Source organism: Narcine bancroftii, chromosome 7 (genome assembly GCF_036971445.1).
Source record: "Narcine bancroftii isolate sNarBan1 chromosome 7, sNarBan1.hap1, whole genome shotgun sequence".
Lineage (NCBI taxonomy): Eukaryota > Metazoa > Chordata > Chondrichthyes > Torpediniformes > Narcinidae > Narcine > Narcine bancroftii.
Genome location: NC_091475.1, coordinates 6,153,066 through 6,180,262, shown reverse-complemented (window position 1 = coordinate 6,180,262; position 27,197 = coordinate 6,153,066). Strand labels below are relative to the sequence as shown.

General features: G+C 38.5%; 1 protein-coding gene across 6 annotated transcripts in view; it reads left to right on the top strand.

The window, feature by feature from the left end:
- jagn1a (jagunal homolog 1a) overlaps positions 1-27,197 on the top strand; it is a 109,621-nt gene that overhangs the window by 70,067 nt on the left and 12,357 nt on the right. For 4 of the 6 annotated variants that reach the window (XM_069888658.1, XM_069888660.1, XM_069888659.1 and 1 more), the window contains 2 exons: positions 3,147-3,332; positions 14,842-14,982. In XM_069888658.1, the coding sequence (XP_069744759.1) occupies positions 3,147-3,332; positions 14,842-14,982 (327 nt within the window). The remainder of the gene's footprint in view (positions 1-3,146; positions 3,333-14,841; positions 14,983-27,197) is intronic. The other 2 variants (XM_069888662.1, XM_069888664.1) reach the window with 2 other exon arrangements.

Below are 27,197 nucleotides of genomic sequence, written 5' to 3'. Positions count from 1 at the left end.
GAGAGGGATCTTATCAAAACATTCTGAATATTAATAACATGGATGAAGAGAGGATGTTTCCAGTAGTGGGAGGGTCTAGGAGCAGAGGGCACAGCCTCAGGATAAAAGGACATCGTGTTAGAACAGAGGTGAGGAGGGTTGAGAATCTGTGAATTTCATTGTCACGGAGAGCTTTGGAGGCAAGGCTATCAGGCATATTTAAAGTAGAGGTTGATAGGTTGTAGGATGTCAAAGGCAGGAGAATGGGGTTGAGAGGAAAAATTCATCAGCTATTATTTGAATGGCAGAGCAGACTCAATGGGCTAATTGACTTAATTCTTCTCCGAGGTCTTATGATGTATCTTTGTGAGCTTCCAACATTTCCAGGACGTCCCACATAAGGAGAATGCTTATTCAGCCTTAATTTGTATACCAATATTTGAGTTCTTCTGGAACTAAACTGCTGAATGTGACCATTAACTATTATTGCTTATCTTCTCCAAATATTTGAACCGTTTCTTGAAAATGTACAACTTCTCAGAAAAATTAACTTGAGAACTGAGTGAAAATTAAATCAATCAAAATTTTAAAAAAAACATGCTGAAAATCTGAAATTAAAACTGAAAATGCTGGAAACATTCAGCATGTCATGCGGCATCTGTGGAAAGGTGCACAATTAACCTTTCAAGTTGAAGATTCTTTGTCAAAACTGTGAAGAAAAAACTAATTTTAGTTTGCATGGATGAAGTGTCTGATCTGAAACTTTAAGAGTTTCACTTTTCACTTGTGCTTCCTGTCCTGATGGGTATTTCCAGGATTTTTTTTGTTTCTGATTTTCATCATCCTCCGTTGATTGATTTTCATTTATTGTTAGCTCTGAAATTTGACAAAATTTCCATCTGTATCTTTGGCTTTTAATTGTTAATCCTATGGCAACCCTGGCCTAGCTCCATCAAAGATATTCCCTTCTTTTGTGATCATCTTTCCTACCCCCCGCTCCCCTTTGCAGCATCAGACTAACTTATTTTATCTCTTTCCCATTTCTGTGGATCTTCAATCTCAAAGAAGTATGGAAAAGAAATAAAACTGCAGATGCTAGAATCTAATTTCAAATGCAACCTAGTGACCCAAATGCAGACTACTTTCTTTTTCCACAGATGCTGCTGGACTGGCTGAGTTCTTAAGCATACCTGTTTCCATAAACTAAGAAGTTTTTCTTGTTCTAGCATTTTTTAAATTTAAAATTAAATCACATTGTTCCTTATTTGAGGATTACTTGGTGTTGTAGTAAAGAAATCCAAAATTGTGTCAAAGTTAATGACATTTACAAGTACAATTGCTAAAGATAGATTCAAGCCATTTTTTTGTTTGTTTTCCTCAAAGCCTTTCATGCGCATTGATCATAAAAGACCATCATAAAGGTGACATTTTTATTGCTAGTGAGTGATGAGAATGTGGAAATAGTCATGAGAGTGTAGTTAGAGCAAATAGTTACTGTATATTTATGGAGAAACTATATGGATTAATGATAGAGAGGTTGAATAAGAAGTTATGTCAATTGAGAAAGATGAGAAGAATAAAGGACTCTAGAGTAAAGTATAATTGTTGAAAAGAATGGCCTTTGTTAAATGCTCCATTTAATTTTTTTTAAAACATACTGGTTGCTGCCTTAGGAAGTTGGAGAAGATCTTCACAGGGTCTGATTTGTCTATTTGTTTTTCTCTCTTTTTAGGTCCTAGTATGTCAATTGCATAATTCTGATTTTACCTTGTTTTCTAGTTTTATCTGTTTTGTTTCCATAGATTAATTTAAAAAAAAACACGCATGATAATTTCATGTGCCATAGGAAAGTATGGTAATGTGCATAAGCCACATGTTTTTAAGGAATAAAATGTAATCAATTGGATAAATTTATCGAAAATGGTATTTTTTAAAATCAGGGTCACTTTAATACGTACGGATCATTTTTAAGTCAATTAATAAATTCTTGAAGCAATTTTATTGGTTTATAACCTCAAAGCAAGTCATCTTGTGAAATGAGGCATATAAGTAGATCCTTGGACTCCTGATAAACAAATATTACCAGAAAGTAAGTTGAGGGAGTGCTGCAAAGAGTTGATGAACAGCACTGGGAACAATTCAATCCAGAAAATGCCTGGCTATTAAGGTTACTTCTGACCACCGTCTGAAGGAAGGCAGAATGCTTTGATTACTATGTTTTGGTTTAGATGACCTAGACTTAGATTGCAGAGTTAATTAATGCCTGCTTGGTTGCTAGATTTCCATTAAAGTGGCATTACCAATATTTTTGTATAGTTCATCAAAATTTCAAAATGCTTGGTTCCAGAACATGTTATTTAAATCTTTGTATCACTCCCATGTAGTTCAAATCAATAGAGAAAACACAGCTGTGTTAACATGGATCCTTCATTTAACAGTTCAGAAGAAATGAGTAGTAACTTTCCTCAAATGTACCCTAAGGGGTTTGACAGGATAAATGTTGGGCTATTTTCACTTGCAGGAGGTTCTCAAATAACAGGAAGTAACCACAAGATAAGGGGCTGGTTATTTAAAAATGGAGGTCCATCTTGGTGGCAAATGTTTGCATTTCTCTGCTCTGGTATGTAGTGGAAGCTAGATTATTTGTAGTGCTTAAAGTGAAGGTGAATCAATATTGAATAATAGAGAGATATGAAGAAATGACACAGAGGATGAGTTGAGGGCACCATGGATCAGCCATGATCGTATTAAATGGTGAGACATGCTTGAAGGGGCTGTAAGATTGATAAATTTTTAATTTGTAGTGTGTGCTCTCCAAGGCTTGTTATCCCGTTTAGCATATTACAAGATGATTTCCATTGTTATGTAAAATAGAATCAAACCTATTGATAACGATGCAATCATAGCACATCAGCAAAACCTCATGCCTAGTTTAATAATGGGATTTAGCATCCAGTAGTGTAAAGATATAACCTGTAGAAGTGAAATGTGCAGCCAGATAACACAATTTTTTGAACACGGTTTTTCTCTTCCTGTCAAATCATTATTGATTCTTTTCCTGTTTATATAAGGTTGCAGTCTATAACAGAAACTGCGAAGAAAACTGGCTACACTCCTGATTTATTTAGGTATCTGTATCTTTTACAATAGCCGAGACGTGTTTTTAGTTTTGTGCTTTGTTACAGATGCAGTTGATGGAAGGGATGGAAAGCCTGTGGCACCAGACTCCACAATTAAGCAGCCAGTTCCTGTTAGTGCTGCCAGTATGTCTGCCTTTGATCCTTTAAAAAATCAAGATGAAATCAACAAGAATGTAATGTCATCATTTGGCCTGACTGAAGACCAGGTTTCGGGTAGGTTTCTTGAATCAGACTGCCAGTGATTAAAAAGAAAAGTTTGAATTTAAAGAGTTTCTATAGTTTTAATTTTGATAATGCCCAAGGTCAGCTAATGGAAATAGTTAGAATCACACTAAAATAATTCTCAAAATAATTTTTTTAAAATTTGGCAGCACTGCAGATGCTGAAAACCTGAAATAATGACAGAATTTGTTAGAAATACTGACCATACGACAAAAGAGAGTGATTTAATGTTTCAGGTCAATAACCTTTCATTGGTTGATATCAGAGATGTCTTAGGGTGCAGAGAAAAGGGGAATGAGAAGAGAAAACAAAGCAAATGTTTATGATAGAATGCAGAAAACGTTGAATTATAAAAAATGTAATGGAAACTTGCTTAAGATTAAAGAGACAAATGAAGAAACAAAATGCCAGACTTGTGGAGGTGTAAATTTAAAATCAGAATCATTACTCAAAATTACTTTAGTAAAATGTTTTAGATGATGGATATCTGAAATCCTCAGTTTCTGAAACCTGAACTGGTCATCAAGACCAGAAATGTGCAGGGTGACTCTCGGAAGGTGAGTTGGTGTTCCCTGACCATAAGTCGAGTTTTATTTGAAGTCCAGAGATGGAGTTCAGAGTAGGAATTAAAGTTACTGACGTCTGGAATGTCAATGTCATTTGCTCAACGTGAGGTCTACAATGCTCCACGTTGTAGAGGAGATTATATTGTGAACAGTGAATGCAGTATATGGATTTGAAGGTAGCACTAACAAGGAAAGTGTAGCTTGGTGCCCTTTCTGTTGGAAGGACCACAGATAAATGACTTGGTTACAGGAATGGGTGTCGATGGTGATGGCTGGATGAATGTGTGACACGAGGGAATTGTCATTTCAGAATGACAAAAAATGTGAGAGATTTTTCTGAGGTGGTAATAATGGAAATATCAGGAGATGGGTTACTGGTGAGATAAAAAGTGATGACCAGGGAATCCCTGATGCGGTTCTGCTTAAAAAAGAGGATGGGTATGAATTAAATGTGCCTTTGCCATTTGCCTTGCCAAAATGGAGTGCAAATCATCAGCTGAGGAGCAAAGACATCAGAAGAATGTTCCTGGAAGGTGGTATCTTCAGAACAAACATGAAGGAGACAAAAATGTGCCGGGAAAGCTCTGGTAGGGAAGTAGAATCTAGGTATCTGTGGGATTAATTGGTGATATTGTGAAATTTAGTTGCTAGTCACATGCAAACAAATGGTAAGGTGTTATACAAAAGCAAAAGAGTCCATTTTTAATTGTTTTTAAAAGTTAGCATTCTAGCTTATAATTCTGTAGTATTTCTACATTAGCAACTAAAGAATCATTTGAGTGCCTCATAGCCCCAGATGAAATCTATCACTAGGGTAACTGAACATTTTCTAGGCGTTAGTTATAATGGATAAATTAAAAAGAAGTTAAATTGTAATGGCAAGGACTTTGTAATGGAAAGAAAAGTATGAATAGTTTATCGACTGAACACAGGAAGAGATCTTGCTGGAGAAGTACATATGGTGCTTGGATTAAAAGTGGTTGATTTTATTTCTTTGGCAATAAAATTAGCTTTTAATTGTTTTTGTGTGCTCTCCAATTACTGAAATATTTTGTAGATTGGTGTAAAAGCTTATTTATTTTCACTTCTTTTTAATAATTATTGACATTTTTAATTAGTGGACATGTCAAATAAAGACCAGCAAACTATAATAGACTGACCAAGGACTGGCACTGAACTCAGCCTGGCAGAAGTTTACCTGCAGGGATCTGTGGGAACAATCAATGTACTTTGCCACAGAAATATTCTTTGATACAAATAAGAGTCACAAAACACATCAACTGTTTGATGTGTATATTTTTCCACTTCAACTGTCAAGCAAATGAGACACAATGTAATGCAGTACTTGTGGAAAAGAAACTGCAAACAAATTTGAAAGGCATGTTGGCCAGAAGCAATGAGTCTTGAATGGTTTAAATGTAAACACATCCATTTTTTCCACCACTGATTCTGCTTGCCCCATTGAGATCCTCCAGTAATTTTTTTAACATGGCCATTTGGCCCAACCTAATAATGTACTTTAACAGCTGTCTAGAAAATAACCCTCAATTTTTCTCAGATGCATGTACCTGTCTAATAGTGTCTTAAAGGTACTTACTCCCAGGCATCTCAAAATCATTCCACCTCATGTTAGCCCTTTCAGCTCTGAAAAAGCCTCTGGACATCCCACACAATCAATTCTTCTCATCATCCTGTATGCCCCTTTCAGGTTATCCCTCTTGTCACTGCAAGGAGAAAAGACTAGATTCATTCAACCTATCCTCAAAAGGGATCCAATCCAGGTAACAACATTGTAAGTCTCCTCTGCAACCACTCTATAGCATTTGCACCCTTCCTGGAGTGACGCGACCAAAACTGAACACAGTATTTAAAGTGGGGTTTGACTAAAGTCTTAGGTAGCTGCAACATTACCTCACGTCTCTTGAATGCAATCCCATGGTTAATGAAGGCCAACACATCATATGCCTTTTTAACAACACTATCAATCTGTGTAATGGTTTTGATGACCTATGGACGCAGACCCCAAAATCTCTCGGTTCTTCTACACTGCTCAGAGTCCTCCTGTTAACATTAAATTTGACCTACCAAAATGAACCATTTCACACTTTTCTCATTTAAACTCCATCTGCCACTTCTCAGCTCAGCTCTGCAACCTATCATGTCCCTCTGTTACCTCTGGCAACCTTCCACACTACCTACAGCAGCACCGACCTTTGTGACATCTGCAAACTTACTAAAAACTACAAACTTCCACATCTTCATCCAGGTCATATATAAAAATCACATAGAGAAGGGGTTCCAGAACAGATCACCGACCTCCATGCAGAATAAGACCCATCTACAACCACCCTCTGCCTTCACTGGTGAAGCCAACTGTGAATCCACAAAGCAAAGCCTCCTTTCTTTCTGAATGAGCCTTGCATGGATAATCTTATCAAATGCCTTACTGAAATCCAGATACACACTCTACCTTCATGTATTAAATTACATTAAATCAGGCTCATGAGACACAACCTTCTCCTGCTGAAGTCATGCTGAGTATCCATAATCAGATTTTGCAACTATAAATGCTTGTAAATCCTGTCCTTCAGGATCTTCTTCATTAGCTTGCCCACCACTGAAGTAAGACTCACTGGTCTATAATTTTCTGGGTTATTTCTTCTCCCTTTCTTGAAGAGGAGAGAAACATTTTGCAACCCTCCAATCCTCCTGTCCTTATTGACGATGCGAGGATCATAACCAGTAGCTCAGCAGTCTCCTCCATCACTTCCCACAGTAGCCTTGGGTTAATCTCATCTGGCTCTAACAACTTATCTGACTCCAAGTCCTCCTCTTTCTTTATGTCAGTATGCTTGAGAATTTCAGTCTGGTTTAAGTCATCCTCAGAGTTGCTAAAGTCTTCTCTGGTGAATACTGAAGCCAAGTATTCAATAAGGACATCAGCTACCTTCTCCAACTCCATCTGCACGTTTCTATTATCACCCCTGATTGGTCCAATCCTCATCCAACTCCATCTGCACTTTTCTATTATCACCCCTGATTGGTCCAATCCTCGTCCAACTCCATCTGCACATTTCTATAATCACCCCTGATTGGTCCAATCCTCATACACTGCATCCTCTTGTTCTTCTCATACTTGTAGAATGCCTTTTGGCTTTCCTTAATCCTTCTTGTCAAGGCCTTCTCATGGCATTATTTTGCCTCCGATCCCGACATCTGCAGCCTCTTGTGCCTCCTCTTAACTAAAATCAATAGGGTGCTCGATAAATAGCATTTGAGAACCCTTATAATTGGATCGAGCCATATTTTTACACTTTCATTTGGAGAATTATAATTTTGCGGGAACTTAAAACAGGCATGATTTGTTATTTTTAATTGCTTTCCAAAATTCTGCATTTTATGTTTTCCAATGAACTCAGTAACTAAAGAGCCCAGGTGAGTTTAAAGGAAGTTAGGGAAACATCTCTTTGAGAGCCAAATACTGAATCATTGGGGTTTACTGAAAAGTTTTTCAGAGTTTACTGTACATTAAAAATTAGATAAGTCCATTAAATGTCACCAGGACTGGATGGACTGCAACCCTGGATTTTGAGAGGAGTACAGAAGGAATTTCTAATGCTCTTTGGACATGGGAGTGGTGTGCGGTGACTTGAAAAGAACAAATATTACTCTTTAAAACAATGGTTAACTATGGTTGCAGTGCAAAAGATTGGAATCTGGAGCAAAAGGAACTGGGTTGAGCAGCATCAGTGGGAGAAAAGGAATGTTTGACTTTTCGGGCCAGAATCCTTTGTTAAGACCGAGTGTGCAGAGGGGAGATAATGAGGACCTCATTATCATAAGGTGAAGCATCAAAGAATAAGGAATGACTCATAGATGGGGAAGATTACAAGAAAATAATGTCAAATGAAGGAAGATGAGTCATGCAGGAGAGAACTTACCCCATTTTTGTCTCCTTTCTCCCAACCACCCATACACTCATGCAGCCCCCATCAACTCTCATCTCTCTCCCTTTTGTTACTATCCTCACCCACTCACATTTCACCTACAGCTCCTCCTCTATTCAACACCTCCCACCCCTACTTTTAGTTTCAGTCTGATCCAATTTATCCTTCGCTTCTCTCCTGTCATTGCCTTCTCTACATTAGAACCCAGTACTGATAATGTTTCTCTCATCTCATCACTCCCCCCTCCAGCCATCTCTTACCCCACCTTATATGACGTTTTACTCAATCTGGCCCTGTTTTATTTTTTCCTTGCCATCTTCACCCTTAGTCAGGCACCTGCCATTCATCTGTCTTCCTCACTGTCCATCATTCTTTACCCCGATCTGGTTCTCCAGTCTCCAACTGGACCCTGTGAAGCTCCTCCCACCCTCTCTGTAGCATGCTGGTTATCTCATCTCTGCACCCTCAATCTTGATGATGGGTTCATATCCAACATGTTCACCATTCTTTTTTTCCCACAGATGCTGCTTGACCCACAGAGTTCCTCAAGCAGATTGTTTTTTGTTCCAGTTTAATCTCAGTGGTGGGAAAGCTATTTGAAGTGCTGTTTGCCACAAGATTAGTAGTCAAGAGATGGGAATATGGAATGCAGAAATTCAAAGATGTTTTCCTTTAGAGAAAATTTTATATAATTTAAGAAATAAATGTGCTATATTTTTGCAAATTTGAAATCTGTATATGCACATTTTGGGAATAAATATGTAGAAATACTCTTCCAGCCTCTTAAGACCTGTGTTAACCTTATTAAAATGACCATATAAATTCTGTTGAATCCCACTGTGTTGGGGAGCAATACCCCAGGCAATCCATGATGCTTTTTTTTCTTTACTATTTTATATTTCTTATACATACATATATGAAAGGGAGGTGTTATAACCATCATGTAATGAATGAAATTCTCTTCAATTTAAACTGATTATATTGTACAATGGATGTACATCGTACATACATTTAGTTTGTTACATGTATGGAAAAATGACAAATAAATTTAAAAAAAAATAGTCACCTAGAGGTAAATAGATTAAGATAAACAAAGATTTATTGGGATTTTTTTGAGGTAACAGATGGATTTGGAGAGTAATGGAGTTATTGTGTACTTCTAGAGAGATTTTGATAAGAAGCCACATTATGAACAAATTTGATGCATATGGATGCGAGTTTGGTTAAATAGGTTATGGTTCATGATTGTTTTTTTCCAGACTAGAGGATATTGCCCGGGCATCTGTATTAGGACTGTGGCCTTTTTTTGATTTCTATTAATGGCCTAGTCCTTGGAGGGCATGTTACAATTTCATACTTTGCAGATGACGCAAATCTTGGCAGCATTATTAAGGACAATGATAAATCGCAGCAAAATATGAGCAGGTGGAATGGATTTGAATGTGGAAATGAATTTTAATGTGGAAAAATACAAGTAATTATTTTGATCGGGAGAAGGCAAGACAATATAGAAACTGTTCTAAAAGAAGTGCTGGAGCAGAGAGATCTTGAGATATGTGTGAAATATATGGTTATTAGAGGCATAGAGTTTAAAAACAGGGCTGAACCTTTTCAAATATTAGTCAAGTCTTATGTTCAATTTTGGTTACTAGATTATAAACAGGTCGTAAGGGTATTAAATAGGGTCTAGAAATAATTTATGAAGATGATTGTACAATTAAGGTTCAGTTACAAAGACATATTGCAGAGACTGGGACATTTTCCAGTCTATGAAGAGAAGACTGAGGGGAGGAGCATGTAAGGTGATATGGGGTCTGGACAAGGGTGGATATGAGGAAATCTTTGGTGGTGTGATCAAGGATGGGGGGGGGGGGGAGTGGGTCTCAGATATAACAGGAAGAGAATTAATCACATGAGAAAATAGGTTTTTTTTAAAAACATGGCATGTGGTTGGAATGTGACATGTACTGCACGGGGTCCCGAGATGCAGCTCATGAGTGTGACACTACTTTGTTTTATTTGTACAATGTACGCTGCCTTCAGCATACTGTTATCTACTCCTCTGTAAATGGGGTGTAGACGCTGGCCACTATAGAAAAGGACCAAGAATAAAATATTTGCTCGAGTGTAGAAGAATTACATTTGGGCATCGTGAATTAGATTGAAGACAGATGTAACCCTGACTTATTTGGCCTGAGCTTAGGTTTAAAATGTAGCATAATTAGTAAATTTGATGTGCTGCCTCTTGATACAAATACTAATGAAGATCAGTTACGATGTGCAAAGGTTTCCTGTTCGTACACTGATTCCTAAATCTATCTGATCAATATTTTATGGATAGGTTTGAATATAAACTTGTACCATTTAAGGAGAAATGTTGGAAACCTACAAACATGGTGATTCACTAGAATACACCTGTAGAAAACGAGGGGAATCTGGAGGAGGAAGCCTAATTAATTCACGATGTCATTATCCCCAAGCAAGAAATTTTAACATCTTTTGGTACGAATTTCTCTTGACTTGAAGTTCCTTTCCATAGTGGCTCAAGGGACCCAATACAATGTCAATGAAATTATTAATGTTTGAACAACAGAGGTTCAGCTGTGTATGAGCAAAAGCAAAGAAATTGCAGATGCTGGAAATGCAAAAGGATAACAGAATATTCTGGAAACAGCAGGACAGGCAACATCTGTGCAGAGAACATTTTGATTTAGTTTGCATACAAACATTTCATTCCTCTCCTCCACAGATATTGCTTTCTCAGAGTTTCCAATTTTGTTCTGTCTTTACTCATCTGTGGATGTTCTTGGGTTGTATTACATTGAATCAGTTGCAACTGTTTTCTTGCTATGATGAAACTTGAGTTAGAACATTACAGCACAGAAACAGGCCTCTTCGGCCCTTCTAGTCTGTGCCGAACAATTTCATGACTGTTTCTTCTTAATTCAACAGGGTGAGGAATGTTATTGCTGGGGAAGCAGAAATTTTTCCTTTTACTACTTGGTGCCAGGGTGTGGACTATAAAATTCCTTGCACTTCACAGTAACCTCAGGAAAACAATCTTACACTCTCCTTAATAAGGTTTAGTGAATATTGAAATGCCCACTGTGGTGGCTTATTGAATATTGCTTCAGAACAGTATTCATTTATCAGAATGAAGAAAAGGAAGGAAACTAAATTTTGAATTTAAGCTGCAATTTGCTATCCAGGGGCCTTAAACCTTGTATGGAAAGTTACCAATGAACTTGATCTCCTGTAAAGCATGTAGGAAATGGATGCACCCTGGTACCATCAAGGCTAAAAAGGAAACTATGTTATAATTATTCATTATAACTGACCCAACGTGCCCACACTGACCAAAGTGTCCTACACACACAAATGCCATCTTCCTGTGTTTGGCCATCCTATCCATGTAACTGTCCATTTTTTCATAATTATTGCAATTGTATCTGCCGCAACCACCTCCTTCGGCATCCTGTTTCATACACTCACCACTCTTGATATTTAAAAAAAAAGTTCTCCCCTCCTGCCCCAGGTTCCTCTTAAATCTCTCTCCTTCTAACCTTAAGTCAATGTCCTCTGGTTACCCTTATTCTGTGAAAAAGACTAGGCATTCGTCCATTTATTCCACTCATGATTTTGTATGAGATCACCCCTCATCCTCCTGCACTCCAAGGAATAAAGTCCAAGCCTGCTCAATCTCTCCCTATATATTAACTCAGTCCCCCTTCCCCCCCCCCCCCCAAAAATCTGGCAACATCCCCATAAATCTTCTCTGCAGCTTGACAATATCTTTCTCTTAGCACAGTAACTAAAACTGAACACAATACTCCATACAGGACCTCTCCAGTATCTTGTCAACTGTAGCATGACCTACCAACTTCTATACTCATTACACCGATTGATGAACCTTAATATGCTGAAAGCCTTTGTGACTACCCTATCACCTGTGACTCCACTTTCAAGTAGATACTCCTATTTCTAAAAATTGCTCAGGTGGTCATATTCATTGTCAACTTATTAACTCCAAAAGCCTGTATGGAAAATGCTGATTAATTTTATTTAGGAATTGGGGACAGTGACCTCAGAATTTTATTTCATTGTTCAGTTTCTTGAAAACCTAACAATCATAATTTGGAACTGTATCAATAAGAGTTCAATATGTAATAAATGCACATTACAATACCATCGCACTGTATGATTGCAGTGCCGCTATTAACTACCCTTCTTTATTTTTCTTCTCAGCCTAGTCAAAATTTTAAATCCTTTCTACTTCTGATTTTGTTTTCTTTATTCACAGCTAGCCTGGGCTGAATCATCAATTTCTCCTTCTAATAAATGAGGAACAGAAATGTTCCAATACAAATATGTTAGTTTATTTAATGTAAAGGAAACTTGAGTGCTCTCCTTTATACTTTCAACATTAATCTTTCTTCATGATTGTTCTGAACAACATTGAATTTCTGAACAGAAAATGTTACTTTCCCAACTATATTTACCCAGATAGTAGCTAATTACCAGAATAGTGAATGAATTGTTTACATTATGGTGATTCAGTGATCTAATTTTTCACGGGAAATTCATTCAATACATTACGAGAATGAGAAAATAATAGTTTGCTTATTGTCCTAGACTATTTAAAATGAATTGGTGAATGAAGTTGGAGAAAAGACTCTGACCATACAATATTTCTATCTTGAATGTTCGAAGACATTTCAACCCTTTGAACATGTCTGAAACAAGAGATACTAGATTTTTTTAGAAAAATATCTTCCATTTGACTTTTGAGAGGAAATGATGACACTAGAAATATTTATAATTATTCAAATGTATATTCCCTCACCAGGAATTGGTCCATGTTTCTGAGAAATAAAGGATATATTTACAATTAGGTGTCTTTAATTTTTTTTCTCCTTTAATTTAAGAAGTAATGTTACATTGTAGGTAAGCAGTAAAAGAAATTGATATGTAAATTATTTGTTCAAAGATTTCATTAAAACAATTGTTTTCTTCAGCAGGAAGATAAATGTAAAATAATTTTAGAACTTCCATTCTAATACTTTAAAATACACCTGAAAAAATAACAAATTGAATTTTAGTAAAGGATTGATATTTCACTATATTCCTAACTTTTTGAGTAAATCTGTTTTAATACGGTGTTTACTGATCATTTTGTGCAAAGTTTGCACAGACTTCATTTGTGGGATATCATTTGTCCATTTATCAGAGTTGCAGATGGAGAAGAAAGTTGTGGGGAATTTGAACTGGGTGACATTAGCATACCTGTTGAATCTTTTATTTTCTAGATGAGATTGAGAAGAGACAACATGTAGATGAAAAATAGGAAGGAGATTGATCAGATTTTTGGGGTGGCAGTTAACACAACACCTTTACAGCGCCAGTGATCGGGACCAGGATTTGAATCTTGTGCTGGCTGTAAGGAGTTTGTACATTCTCCCCGTGTCTACGTGGGTTTTCCCCGGGGCCCTGATTTCCTCCCATGGTTCAAAACATACTGGGGATGTAGGTTAATTGGATCTAAATTGGGCAGCATGATCTCATGGGCTGAAATAGTCTGTTACCGTGCTGTATATCTAAATTTAAATTTACATGCCATGATAAGGCATTTCAGATGAGTCTCTTTTTATAAATGAATGGATCAAAATATTACCAGTACAGCATGATGCTTTCAGTAATGGTGTTATCAACAATATCGAAGCAGCAGGCAATTTGAGAGGACAAACAGAGCTAGTTTATCTTTGTCAGAGACCGAAGTTTTGATTTGTTTAAATATATTTTTGTTCTGGCTCACAAATTGAAGCCTGATTGGAGGAATTCAAGCAAGGAGTTCCAGAAAAAAGTTAAGACTTGGATTTTGGAACTGAAAGTCACTTAAGGACTTTGGAGGTTAGAAACAGAAGTAGTTTGCAAGGGTAGAATAATAAGTTTATTTAAAGTTCTAGGGCAATGATTGTGGATTTGAAGGAGGATGTGTTAGAACCATAGTAGCAGAAGAGAGAGAATAATTAACAAAATTATCCATTAAGAATTAAAACTGATGGTGTGCTATTTGCAATACACAACAGTGCTGGACAAACTCAGCAGGTCACACAGTGTGCATAGGAAGCAATGATGAGCTTATGAACTGTATCAACCAATGAGCTCATCAACTTTATCCACTGCATTGGTGCTGCCTCATCACCCATGATGAGCTCGTCAACTTTATCCACTTTGCTCCATCGGTTATATACCTTTACTTCCTATGGTTACTGCATGACCTGCTGAGTTTCTCCAGCTCTTGTGTGTATTGCACGACAATCACAGCATCTGCAGGCTTTCCTGTTTAACTCCACGATGTGCTATTTAGTGGTGGTAGGGTTGGAGTTGTGAAAGATGGAATTAAGATGCGAGCAAAATGAACTTGGAGAGTGAAATTACAGTGTGAAATCTTTACGTGCTATTCACTAATTAATTACAAACTCCATTGAAACCTGAATTTATTTCTAGAAAATTAGTAAAAAGTGGAAGTCAAGGTTAAAGTACTTTTGACTATAGAGAAATGGCTTTGATGTAAAGCATTAAAGTGATAGCACATTGAAGATACCTACAACTTCAACATTTATTGCATTAGGTTTAACATTTTTAATTGCCCATTAACTAATAGGATACAAGACATTACTATTGATGCATTAACTGGTCTACTGAATAAATACACTGCAATTTTGTTCTCAACAATGTTGCCTTCCCACATTGAATATAACATTGTGATTGAACAGGCAAATATTTGCTAAGGGTCTGGAGTAATGTGAAAACACAGGTAAATATGATTACATTTATTTGTTTGGACAGAAGGCATCTGGTTGATTCCAGTTTCTAAATTGTAACATCCATGTTAATTCTTTAAATACTCTGGTAGAATACTATTTGTATTGTATGTCTTGTGTCTGTTTCTGGTTAGTGTAATATCTTTTATCCAATGTATTTCAGGTCCTCCAACTGCTCCAATTGATGAGAGATCAGGAACCCCAGATAGTATTGCCTCTTCCTCATCTGCTGCTCACCAGCCTGGAGCTCCACAGCATCAGCAATCTTACACAGCAGTTCAGCAACAAGCTGGCCAGATGGAAGGTAAATTGCCTAGTACCTTTCCCACCTCTGGCAGCACAGTTAGCGCAACACTGTCAAAGCGGCAGCCAGCAGGGCCAGGGTTCAAACCTTGCGCTGTCTGTAAGCAGTTTGTATGTTCTCCCCATGTCTGCGTGGGCTTTCCCTGGGGGCTCTGGTTTCCTCCCAGGGTTCAAAATATACCGGGGGATTATAGGTCAATTGGATATAATTGGGCAGCATGAGCTCATGGGCCGGAAGGACCTGTTGCTGTGCTGGATATTGTTAGGTCTGCTTTGTTCATGAATGAGTGAGACAAACACCAGGCTGAGTCGAAATCAGGGTTCTTTGTTCTTTATTACCGGATTGTAACACTTGCGACTAACCATGTTAGTCGGAGAATGCATTCTGCCGTTATCAGCAAAATGGTGATTTTTTATACCCTTGGATACGTGCTTAGAACATGTTAGGTCTGCTTTGTTCATGAATGAGTGAGACAAACACCAGGCTGAGTCGAAATCAGGGTTCTTTGTTCTTTATTACCGGATTGTAACACTTGCGACTAAACATGTTAGTCGGAGAATGCATTCTGCCGTTATCAGCAAAATGGTGATTTTTTATACCCTTGGATACATGCTTAGAACATCATCATATCATTACTTGTCCAATGACTAAAACTGTTGCTATCCTTTCCCTGCTAGCTTCCTGCCTCTCAATCCATCAATGTCTCTCTTATCTTGTAAGTACAAGGATGCATTCACATCTTGTTACTGCCCCATACATTCCCATCTCATGATGTTTTACCTAACAGGAGTACAAGGACACCTCCCCTTCTTGTTACTGCCCTGTACAGGGTAACTCCCTACACATTCCCATCTCATGATGTTTTACCTTACAATATGTGAATTTTTTCAAAAAAATTAATTACTACTAAATTACTCCACAATTTTGGTAAAATTTTATCTTAAATGAACTGTGCATTTAAATTTTAATTTCAGTTGCAAAATACATTTATTTTTGAAAATACCTTACCAGATAAGGAAATGACATCAAGCTGTAATTGAAGAGTTAATTCTAAGCATTCTTGCCTTTTTAACCATGCTTAGGATCCATTCACCCACCTTTCAGTTTTGAAGTAAACAGGTCAAAAGCAACAAATGGATAAAACTTCAATAAAACCTTCTTTGAGGGACAATTTTCTTTACACCATGCTGTTTCTTCATCAGGGCAGTACTCAAAAATGATGGAGAGATTCAGAATCCATAGAAAGTGAAAAGCAGTTAATGATTCCGATTTGAGCCCTTCTTCAGAAGTGCCAAAAATCAGGCAGTCACCTGAATGAAAAGGTCGGGTGGGGGAGGGGGGGGAGGAGAATGAGAGTTAAAGCAGGCTAATAGGTGGAAGGTAATAGTGAGAGGATAGAAGAGAAAATAAAAACAGGTGATTGGGGAAAGGGCAGAGGGCTAAGAAAGATAGCTCTCTAATAGGAAGAGGAAGGGAAGGGGGTGGGGCACTGGAGGAAAGGAGACAGGGATAGGGAAAGAGAGAAACTGGGAAGGGAGGGGGTTGCTGGAAATTGAAGACTGCTCATTTATGGGTGGCCTCAACTTGGCAGTACTTGAGCCCATGGACATACATGTCAGAGTGGCAACAAGGTGTAGAATTGAAGTGGTCAGCCACTGCAAAGTTCTTGCTGAGCGAAGGTGTCCAGTCTTCCCAATGTAGAGGAGATTGCTGATCTGGACTGATCAGCATTGTCTTTCCGAATGGCCTTGTCAACCAGTGACACCCTACCTGTGTCCGACCAGCTGTCATGGTGATTCAGCCTTTGTGATTAAACTTAACTTTCACAAACACTTAAAAACTCTGGAAATATTCAAAATGAAAGCTGCTGTTTTAATGCTTTTTTTCAAAGGAAACACTGATCACCTAAAAGTAATTAAGTATAATTATATAACAATTAAAGCACAGAAACAGGCCAGTTCGGCTCTTCCAGTCCATGCTGAACACCCACCTAGTCCCATTGACCCATAACCCTCCATACCTCAAGGGATATGGGGAATAGGCCGGAAATTGGAACTAGTGTAGAGTAGCTTAGTGTAGTTTTACGGAACAGACGCGATAGGCCTAGTGGCCTGGTTCTGTTCCTTTGTCTTGTGATCTTGTCCATATACCTATCAACTTTTCCTTAAATATTAAAATGGAACCACTTTGGCTGGAAGCTCATTCCACACTCCCACCACCCTCATGTTAAATCAAATAATAAGGTTTAAAAGATTGTTCCACGGTCAACCACGTATTTTCGTTCATTTCAATAGGATCACTGTTCGTGGTGTTGATTACATGAGTAGGTTTCTTGGCCTGTGGTAAATGTACTGACACCACAAAGGAGTCTTAAGGCTGGCATATACTTGTAGCAGAAGGTTGCCCTCTATTCTCCATTTAGGAATCTTGAATTTCTCCCTAGCTGTGAATGTAAAAAGCAGCATGCCTATACAAAATTACTCAAAACAAAAGATTTTTCTTTTTACTTGTCTGTTTCATCTATCACCCACCAGCTTCTGTCTCTAAACTCCTTCCCCCACATGGCTATCATCATTTACCTAACCAGATTCTACCTATCACCTACTAGCCCCTCAACATGCTCAATGCTGATGCAGGATCTTGACCCAAAATGTTGACCATCCCTGAGCGGGTAAAGTAGCATCCTCTAGCAGTTTGTTTTTTTGTTTGCTCTAGATTCCTGCATCTGCAGGCTCTTGTGTCTCCAAAGAATCCTGTTCTGCCTATCTGTCCTCTGAGTTTACTTTGTTTAATTATGCAATCAGTATTTATAGGAGGGGCATGTTTATTAAAAAGGAAAGCATTGAGCCATAATTTAAAATATTTATCTTAGTGTCAATTGCCCTTTGCTTCATTAGAATGCTGGTGCAAGAGACTGATGAACATCAGGAAGCCAGTTTGTTTTGCACCTCTTAGTAGCAACCACCTGTAAAGATCCTGTCAAGGCTCTTGGATCTTAAGGTGAAACCGCATGAAACTTGTTGTCATCATATTAGTATCATGTGCTGGGTTGTGACTTTCAAGTTTATTTATTTGAATTTAAATGCCATTTCAGTTCTTTCCTATTTGTGCTTTTAATTCTGCAGAAGTGAAAATCGTGCCGCTATAAATCTCAGTGGACAAAAGTACTTTTTATTTGATGGGAAATGCTTTCTAAAATATGAGTTTTATAAAATGGTGATTATTCTATATTTTTCTCCAACATTCTGCTGCCTCTTTTTCATTAACATTTTTGTCTGTCATTAAGCCAAGTTCTATTAATCATGGACTAAATACTGTTAATCTTTGGCCATTAATACTGACTTTCCAACTTTGCCATTTATCACTCCACGTTATCAGCACTGACTTCTTGGACAGATTAACAATTATGATGAATTCTATGTATAATTTGAAGTGATTGAAACAACAAGCCAAATGTTCAAATTGTACATTGTGCTTGTTTCTGATTACTCAATTTTCAAAATTCTAAACAAATGCATATAGTAAATCCAATTCAACCATGGATTAGTTTTGCAATCCTTGAAAATATGTACTGTAAGTACTTCAGTTCCCATCAAATGTTTGGCCTGAAACAGATGCCATAATTAATATAATGTTGCAGTTCTAAATTTGATTACAGCATGCATAAACATTGTTGTTCCTGTTGGATTGAAATTGCCAGTCAGAAGATAATCGAGCAGGTTTGGATATTGAGAAATTGGCATGGTCCCATCAAAATGTTATTGGTTTAAAAAAAAAAGTTTCAGTCAACATTCACGTTATAAAAGCCATTTTCAGTTTATATTTAACAGTTTTTATTTCAATCTTTGGAAACTCCTCAGTGTTGGTTATTTAGAATCCAACTCTCATGCATTAGGAATCCTGGTTCTAAATAGTGTTATTTATAACGCCCAGACATCCCAAACTGCACGACAAAGAACTCCCTTGCATGTGTAATCATTACTATAGGAAATGCCAAAACCACATTTTGCACAGGATTGTCTCACTGGCAGCATTGTAAAGGTGATGCATTTTAGTTTAATTAAACAAAATTAAACATTCATCAGAGCAGCAGGGTACATTCTCCACTCCTCTCGAGTAGTGAAACAAAATATTACATGGCTACGTGAGAGGGTCAGCAGAGTCCAACTGCATTATCTCATGCTAAAAATAAAACCTCTGATAGTACAGGTGCTCCTCCACTTACGATGGGGATACGTTCCGGCAAACCCCTTGTAAGTCCAAAAAGAACACCGCGCCTACCTTTTTTAATAATTAAATTTTGAATATCTTTATTCCACACTGAAAAAAAACCATTGATGTACACAGCTGAAAGCACACTGGGCACAAAGAATGTTTGAAGCATTGAACTAAAATTAATTGCTGGATGGTGAGGAACTTGAAATAGCATATCGCAAATGCGGGAACAGAGCGGAATTGAAATTATGGATTCGAACTATCGTAACTTCATAAAATCGTAAGTCAGACTATCATAAGTAGGGGAGCACCTGTATACAATTCCCTCAATAACCCACTCGAGTTTCAATCATGATTATCTGCTTTAAAGTTAAGCTTAAATCAGTAGGTCTCCTGATTCAGGTAAGCATGCTACATCAGGGAAAGACTATTTGTGTATTAAAAGTGTTCTCTCATTGGTCAGACCTCACTACCTACAATCTCAAATTATAATCTGTCAGGTTAGACCATGAAAATATGCTCCCTCTCCGTTTCAATTATTTCACTCTTACCTATTTCATGTTTCCTGGGTTGAATGTATTTCGTGTTCATCAGAATCATTTTGCTCCAGTTCAGGAGATGGAAGGAAACCCAAAAAGGGATTCATATTTTTTTTAAAGTTTGCATAAGACAGATACAAATAGGGGAAGCTTCTTAAGACTGAATGGAAAGGGTGGTTGGAGATGAAGTGGTATTTTCAACGGTTGACTGATATATTTTAGAGTGGAGTGATAATAACAATTTGAAGGAGAAAGAATTGTTAATGCTTTTATCAAATATGGAAACTTTTACCATGGTTTCAACACCATGTCAACTTCACCATCAGTGAGCTGCCAACACTACCAACCACCATTCTGTCAACTTTCTATAGTAGCTCAATTGAAAGCATCCTGGCCGGCTACATTACAGTACAGTATGGTTACTGTAGATCATTAGATCGGAGGTCAATCCATAGGACCATAAAAGCAGCAGAGAAGATCACTGGGGTTTCTCTTCCCCTTGCCCCCCACCCCCACCCAATCGATGTGATGTGATTTACTGGGATCATTGTTTAAAGAGGGCTCAAAAAATCAGGGAGGACCCCAACCACCCCGCACGCACAACTTCCAACTACTCTCATTGGAAAAGAGATACAGATGTATTAGAGCCAGAACCACCAGGCAGAGGAACAGCCTCTTCACAAAGGCAGTGAGACTGCTAAATGTCTGTTGAATTGCTGAAACAACTCTTCAAGACTCCACGATTTATTAATAATATTTATTTTAACATATCACAAGGTAAAGGAACAGAAACAGGCAATTCAATCCATCGAGTCTACTCTGCAACTCCACCCTGAGCTAATCTGTTCTCACATCTAGTTTGGGCCTTTTCCCCAAATCCCTTGATATCCTGACTAATTAGATGCCTATCAATCTCCCCCAATGATTGAGCCTCCACAGCTGGATGTGGCAACAAACTCCACAAATGCACGACCCTCTGGCTAAAGAAATTTCTCTTTAAGTGGGTACCTTCTAATTCTAAGACTGTGGCCTCTTGTCCTGGAGTCACCCACTAAGGGAAACATCTTATTCACATCTGCTCAGCATTCAAAATGTTTCTGTGAGATTCCCTCATTCTCCTGTACTCCAATGAATATAGTCCAAGAGTCAATAAACATTCCTCATATGTTAGCCCTTGTACTCCAAAAATCATCCTGGTAAATCTTCTCTGTATTCTCTCCAACATCATTTTATTCCTTCTAAGATAAGGGGCCCAAAAGTGTACACAGAACTCCAAATGACGTCTCACCAATGTCCCATAGAGCCTCATCAACACCTCTTTACTCTTATACGTTATTCCTCTTGAAATTAATGCTAACATAGCATTTGCTTTCTGCACTGCCGATCCAGCTTGGTGGTTAACCTTTAGGCTATCCTGCATGAGGATCCCCAAGTCCCTTTGCACTTCAGAATTTTGAATTTTCTTCCCATCCAAATATTAGTCTGCCTGTTTATTTGCTCTTCCAAAATGTACAACTATACATTTCTCAACATTGTATCTCATCTGCCTTTTCTTTGCCCACTCTCCTAAGCTGCAACCTCTCTGTTTCTTCAACATTTCTTACTCCATCACCTATCTTGGGTCATTTGCAAACTTATCCACAAAACCATTTAATTCATAATCTAAATCATCAATATGCATTGTAAAAAGCGACCCCAACACCAACCCTTGTGGAACACCACTAGTCACTGGCAACCCACCAGGACAGGATCCCTTTATTCCCACCCTTTACTTCCTGCCTATCAGCCAATGCTCCACTCCATCTAATATCTTACCTGTAATTCCATGGCCTCTCATCTTATTAAGCAGCTTCTTATGCAGCACCTTATCGAAGGACTTTTGAAAATCCAAATGCACAGCATTTTTCCTTTTTCCATCCTACTTGAGATAACCTCAAAAAATTCCAATAAGTTGGTCATTCAGGTTCTTCACCATGAAACCATGCTGGCTTGGGCCTATCATTGCCATGCACCTCGAGGTATTCCATAACCTCATCCTTGAGGTTGTATGTTATTTGCCAACTTCCTTTCATAATTCATCTTTTCTTTCCTAATGACTTTCTTTCTCTTTCTGTAAGTTCTAAAAAGTTTCCTAGTCCTGTTTTTCCACTAGTTTTTGCTTCCTTGCATGCCTTCTCTTTTGCTTTTATTTTAGCCTTAACTTTTTCCTGTTAGTCACATTTGTGCGATTTTTCTATTCATAATTTTCTTTTTTTCTTGGAATATATCTATCCTGCATTTTTTTTAATTCCTTGTAGAAATATCATCCAATTCTGCTCTGCTGTCCCTCCATCTAGCTTACTTTTCCAGTCAACTTGGACCAGTTCTTCTCTTAGCCCACTAATTTCCTTCGTTCCACTGAAAATTTGACACACCTGATATCAGCATTTCCTTTTCAAATTTGAAACTGAACTCAATCATATTATGTATGTATTTACTGTTTATAAGTATTGTTTGTCTATATGTGTGTTATCTCTAAGTGTGCTTGCACTGTTTTTCACCGAACTGGAGAATGCTGTTGTTGGGTTTTACCAGGTCAATTGGATGATAATTAAACTTGAACAATCCATCTGTACCCAAGTAATTTTGTCGTGATTTAATTGTTGATAAACAGAAAAAAGAAAATTGAATCTGTGCATAAAATTGCAAAGCAGGAAATAGTCTGTCACTCAAAATCTGTCAACGTTCAATCTGGCCAAAACTGCAGTTTGCTCAGTGAAAGTAGTCATGCTTTTTTTTCCTAAATGTATCTCATTTGTGTAACTTATCAAAAGGCAGTTTACGTGAAAATGTTAAGGCAGAACCAAGGTATTTCTGAGCAAGAAACAATCCTCTGGAGGAATTCAGTGGGTCGATAATTATGAGTGGAGAATGTTTCAGGTTTGAACCCTTCATCAAGAAGGGTTTCAGATTCATCCAGATTCCACAATCAGTGTCTGTGTTTCTCTGATCTCAGAATCAGGATTTATTGTCATGAACAAGTCATGAAATTCAATGCTTTGCAGCAGCGTCCTAGGGCAAGCATAAATATTATAACTATCTTATGACATAACTATAAAAAATAAAATAATAAAAACCATAAGAGTGCACAAAAAGTGAGGCAGTGTCTTTGGTTCATTGATTATTCAGGAATCTGATGGCAGCGGCGAAGAAGCTGTCCTTGTGCCGCTGAGTGCTCGCCTTTAGGCTCCTGCATCTTTTCCCAGATGGTAGCAGACTGAAGAGGGTCTGGCCTGGGTGGTGGGGGTCCTTGAGGGTCGAGGCTGCTTTTTTAAGACACTGCCTCATGTAGATGTCCTCGATGGAGTGAAGTCTGGTGCCTATAATGTCGCAGGTCGAGTTAACAACTTTCTGGAATTTATTCTTCCATACCAGGAAGTGATGCAACCATCCAGAATGCTCTCCACGGTACACCTGTAGAAGTTTACAAGAGTCTTCGGTGACACCTCACAAAGTATAGCTGCTGGCGAGCCTTCTTTGTGATTGCATCAATGTGGAGTCTTCAGGACAGATCCTCAGAGATATTGACACCCTGGAATTTGAAGTTCTTGACCCTTTACATTACTGATGAGGACTGGATAATGTTCACCTGACTTCCTTCTGAAGTCCACAATCATCTCCTTGGCTTTGCTGATGTTGAGTGCAAGGTTGTTGTCATTACACCATTCAATGAGCTGTTCTATCTCCCTCCTGTGCGCTTCTTCACTGTCGTTTGTGATTCTGCAAACAACTGTGATGTCATTGGCAAATTTGTAGATGGCATTGGAATTGTGCCTGCCACACAGACATGGTGTATAATGAGTAGAGCAGTGGGGTGCGCCTGTATTGATGATTGGAGAGGAGTGGACGTTGTTTCAATTTATACTGACTGGTCTTCCAATGAGAAAGTCAAGGATCCAGTTGCGGGTGGGGGAGTGGGGAGGAGTACAGAGGCCTAGAGTTTGTAGCTTCTTGACCAGCCCTGAGGGAATAATGGTATTGAAGGCCAAGCTGCAGTCGATGAAAAGCAGCCGTTTGTATGAATTGCTTTTATTGAGGTGACCCAGGGCCGAGTGGAGAGCCTGTGATATTGTATCTATTGTGGAGCGATTGAGATGATAGGCGAATTGCAGTGTGTCCAGATCTTTGGTACGTGTTAATTCTGGCCATGACCAGCCTCTCAAAGCATTTAATCACAGTAGAAGTTAGTGCTACTGGGTAGTAATCGTAGTAGCCTGTGCTACTTTTCTTGGGTATCGGGATGATTGATGCCATTTTGAAGCTGGTGTGAACCTCTGACTGTCACAATGAGAGGTTGAAGATGTCCATGAACACTCCAGCTAGCTGGTTGGCGCATATTTTCAGTACCCTGCTAGGTACACTGTCGGGGCCTGACACCGTGAGTGTTCACCCTCTTGAATGATGTTCTGACGTTGCCCTTTGAGACACATTTCACAGGGTCTTCAGCCTTTTCCGGGATTCTAGTGGCACTATTTGGATCTTCTCAAAGTTGGCATAGAAGGTGGTCAGCTCATTGGGTAATGAAGCATCGCAGCCATCTATAGTGTTCACCTTGGCTTTGTAGGCTGTAACGCCTGCGCTCCCTGCCATAGCTGGTATGGCTTTGTCTCTAGCTTCCTCCAAAATTGCCACCTTGCTTTGGAGATGGCCTTCTGCAGGCCATACCCTTGTTCTTGCCCTCAGTAGGTTGCAGATTCTCTGATTCATCCAGGGCTTTTGGTTGGGGAACACCCAGTATTTGCGCATGGGCACACACTGATCCACACAGGTCTTGATAAAGTCGATGACACCTGTTGCATGTTAATTCCAAGTCTATGGATGTTCTTGAATACACTCCAGTTCACCAATTCAAAGCAGTCCTGCAGACACTCCTCCGTCTCCCTTGACCACACCTTCGCTGTCTTTACTACTAGTGCTGTGGTCTTCAGTCTCTGCTTTACACTGGGAGTAGAAGTACAGTCAGGTAATCAGTCTTGCAGAAGTGCAAATATGGCTCAGAATGGGTTTTTCATGGTGGTGTAGCAGTGGTCTTGCATGTGACGAGTTGGTGGTAGTTTGTCAGAGACTTCTTCACATTGGCCTGATTGAAGTCTCCCACAAAGATCGGGAAGGAATTTGGATGTGCTCTTATCTCAGTTCTTTGTCCCTCCAGTGCCAGTTTAACATTAGCCTGGGGCAGAATGTACACTGACTCCCTTGGTTTTTCCAGATGCTGGTGTTCGATCAGCATGATGGAGGATGTAGCTGTGTCTGGAATGTCAGTGTTTAGCCATGTTTCTGTAAAGCACATCACTCAGTACTCTCTAATGTTGAAGTCTGGCTTGGAGATCATCATGTTTGTTCTCCAAGCACTGTACATTGGCCAGGAAGATAGTAGGGAGTGGAAGCCTCAGGTCCCTGGGTCTCAGCTTAACCTGTAGACCCCCCCCCTCTGTGTCCATGTGCTCAGGTCTTTTTTTTTTTACGTGGCTTGTGTGTCCGCTGCTGTAGTTGTTGTTGTACCTGCTGGAGTTCACTGCAAATGATGCCATCTGTATATTTATGCCCTGTTCTTGGGAAAGATCACTCACAAAGTTCTGACATCACCTCTTAACAAATCTATTTTCAGGGTGAAAATTTATCTTTCATAAAACAATCTAGTTCGTCCCCTAATTTATTTATTTGTTTATTTTGACATGCAGCACGGATATAAGCTCTTTTGGCTCACGAGCCCATGCTGTCCCAATTATACCTAATTGACATCCATCTCCAGTACGTTTTGAATGGTGGGAGGACACCTGGTGGAAACCCATGCAGACATGGGGAGAACATACAAACTCCTTACATCAGCATGGGATTCGAACCCCAGTCCTGGTCGCCGGCAGTGTAATAGCATTGCGCTAACCACGTCCCCTAATTTTTTAAACATCTGATGTGGGAATGCTTGAGGGCAGTAGTTTTACAACCAGGTCGGCTTTCTGACATTTTTGTGGGGACATAAAATGGGGAAGAGATGGGGAGGCCTTGAGATTTTAGTGAAAGTGATCTCCTCAGAACTTCTTTGTGCAGGGAAGTAGGCAGCTTTCTGGGGCAAATTTACCCTCAGATATGACCATTCTAAAGGCATGTGAAGGAATAAATATGAGCTCGCAAAAATGAGCCTTCTGTAATCTACATTTGTTATGGCTGTGAATTTCCTTTTCGATACAACATTATGACACTTGCCAATAATAACAGGTCGTTCGTTTTGCAAAATTAGATGTTTTTTTAAGAAAGCCACAAATGGTGTTTATAAATATATATAAATAATTTTTTAAAGATTTAACTTATGTACATTTATTTCTGACAAGTCTTTACGTATCCAGTCCCAATATATATGCTGCGTTGCAAGGATGGCTTTATGCGCCTATAATGTTCAGATATTTGATTAGAGCAACTGATATAAAGTGATTAATTATTACTGTACATATAATGTATTTAATTCCACATTCCAGGTTACCAGTTATCTTGTTCAATATTTCTATAAATGGTACTGCAGAGAATATACTGGGAGCAACGTGACTTGAAAGTTGATCAAATTCATTAAGTCCTATTTCATCTGTGAGGTAGTTCTTACAACAAAGTCCAACAAATCATTGAAGAGGACTGGACGTCATTTAGCTACTTTTCATAAAAACATAACAAATTCCCCATACCCAAATCCCAAAGTAAACACTCTTGCTCACAAACTCTCTCACTGGCTTTCTCAAACCTTGACTTGTTGAAGGCATAAATTTCATACTTTGTTTGACAATCATTTCCACTGTTCCACTTAGGGTAGTGATTTTCCCCGCATCGTATGCAAAGTGAGCATCATCTCGTGGACAGAGAACAGTTTGTCGAAAGGTGCTAGGGACTTGGCAAGAAATAATTTTCCTAAATTTGAAGTCCCTGAAATGGCAAACAACTTATACGTTGGTATCATTAATGCATTGGTAATAACAGTGATCAATCATAATATATAATCAAAGCTCTGATTATATAATTACCACTCCTGAGGTAAAATTGGTAATGTGAAAAAAAACCCTGCAAGCATGGAGTTACAGAAAATAAACATAGATTTGGGGAATACACCACATGCTCCAGAACCTTGGAAAAGGTGGTGAATTTGTTTATCGGGGAAATTGATGAAGTCGTCATTGCAAATTAAGCAAATAGTAATATCTGAGAAAGGGGTGGAATTTACAGAGGCAGGTATCAGGAACAAGGAAACCAGACGATCAGCTTCAGAAAGAAAGAAATCAGGAGTATTTCTACAAACCTATGAGACTGACATTGGAAGTTGATCAAAGGCTAAGGATCACGAGAATAGTGTAAAGCAATCCCCTTAATGGACTTATGGGAAAATGTAAGCAGGAGCACATTTTTTTAGTTGCTGGAATAAACAAATAGAATATTGGAGCA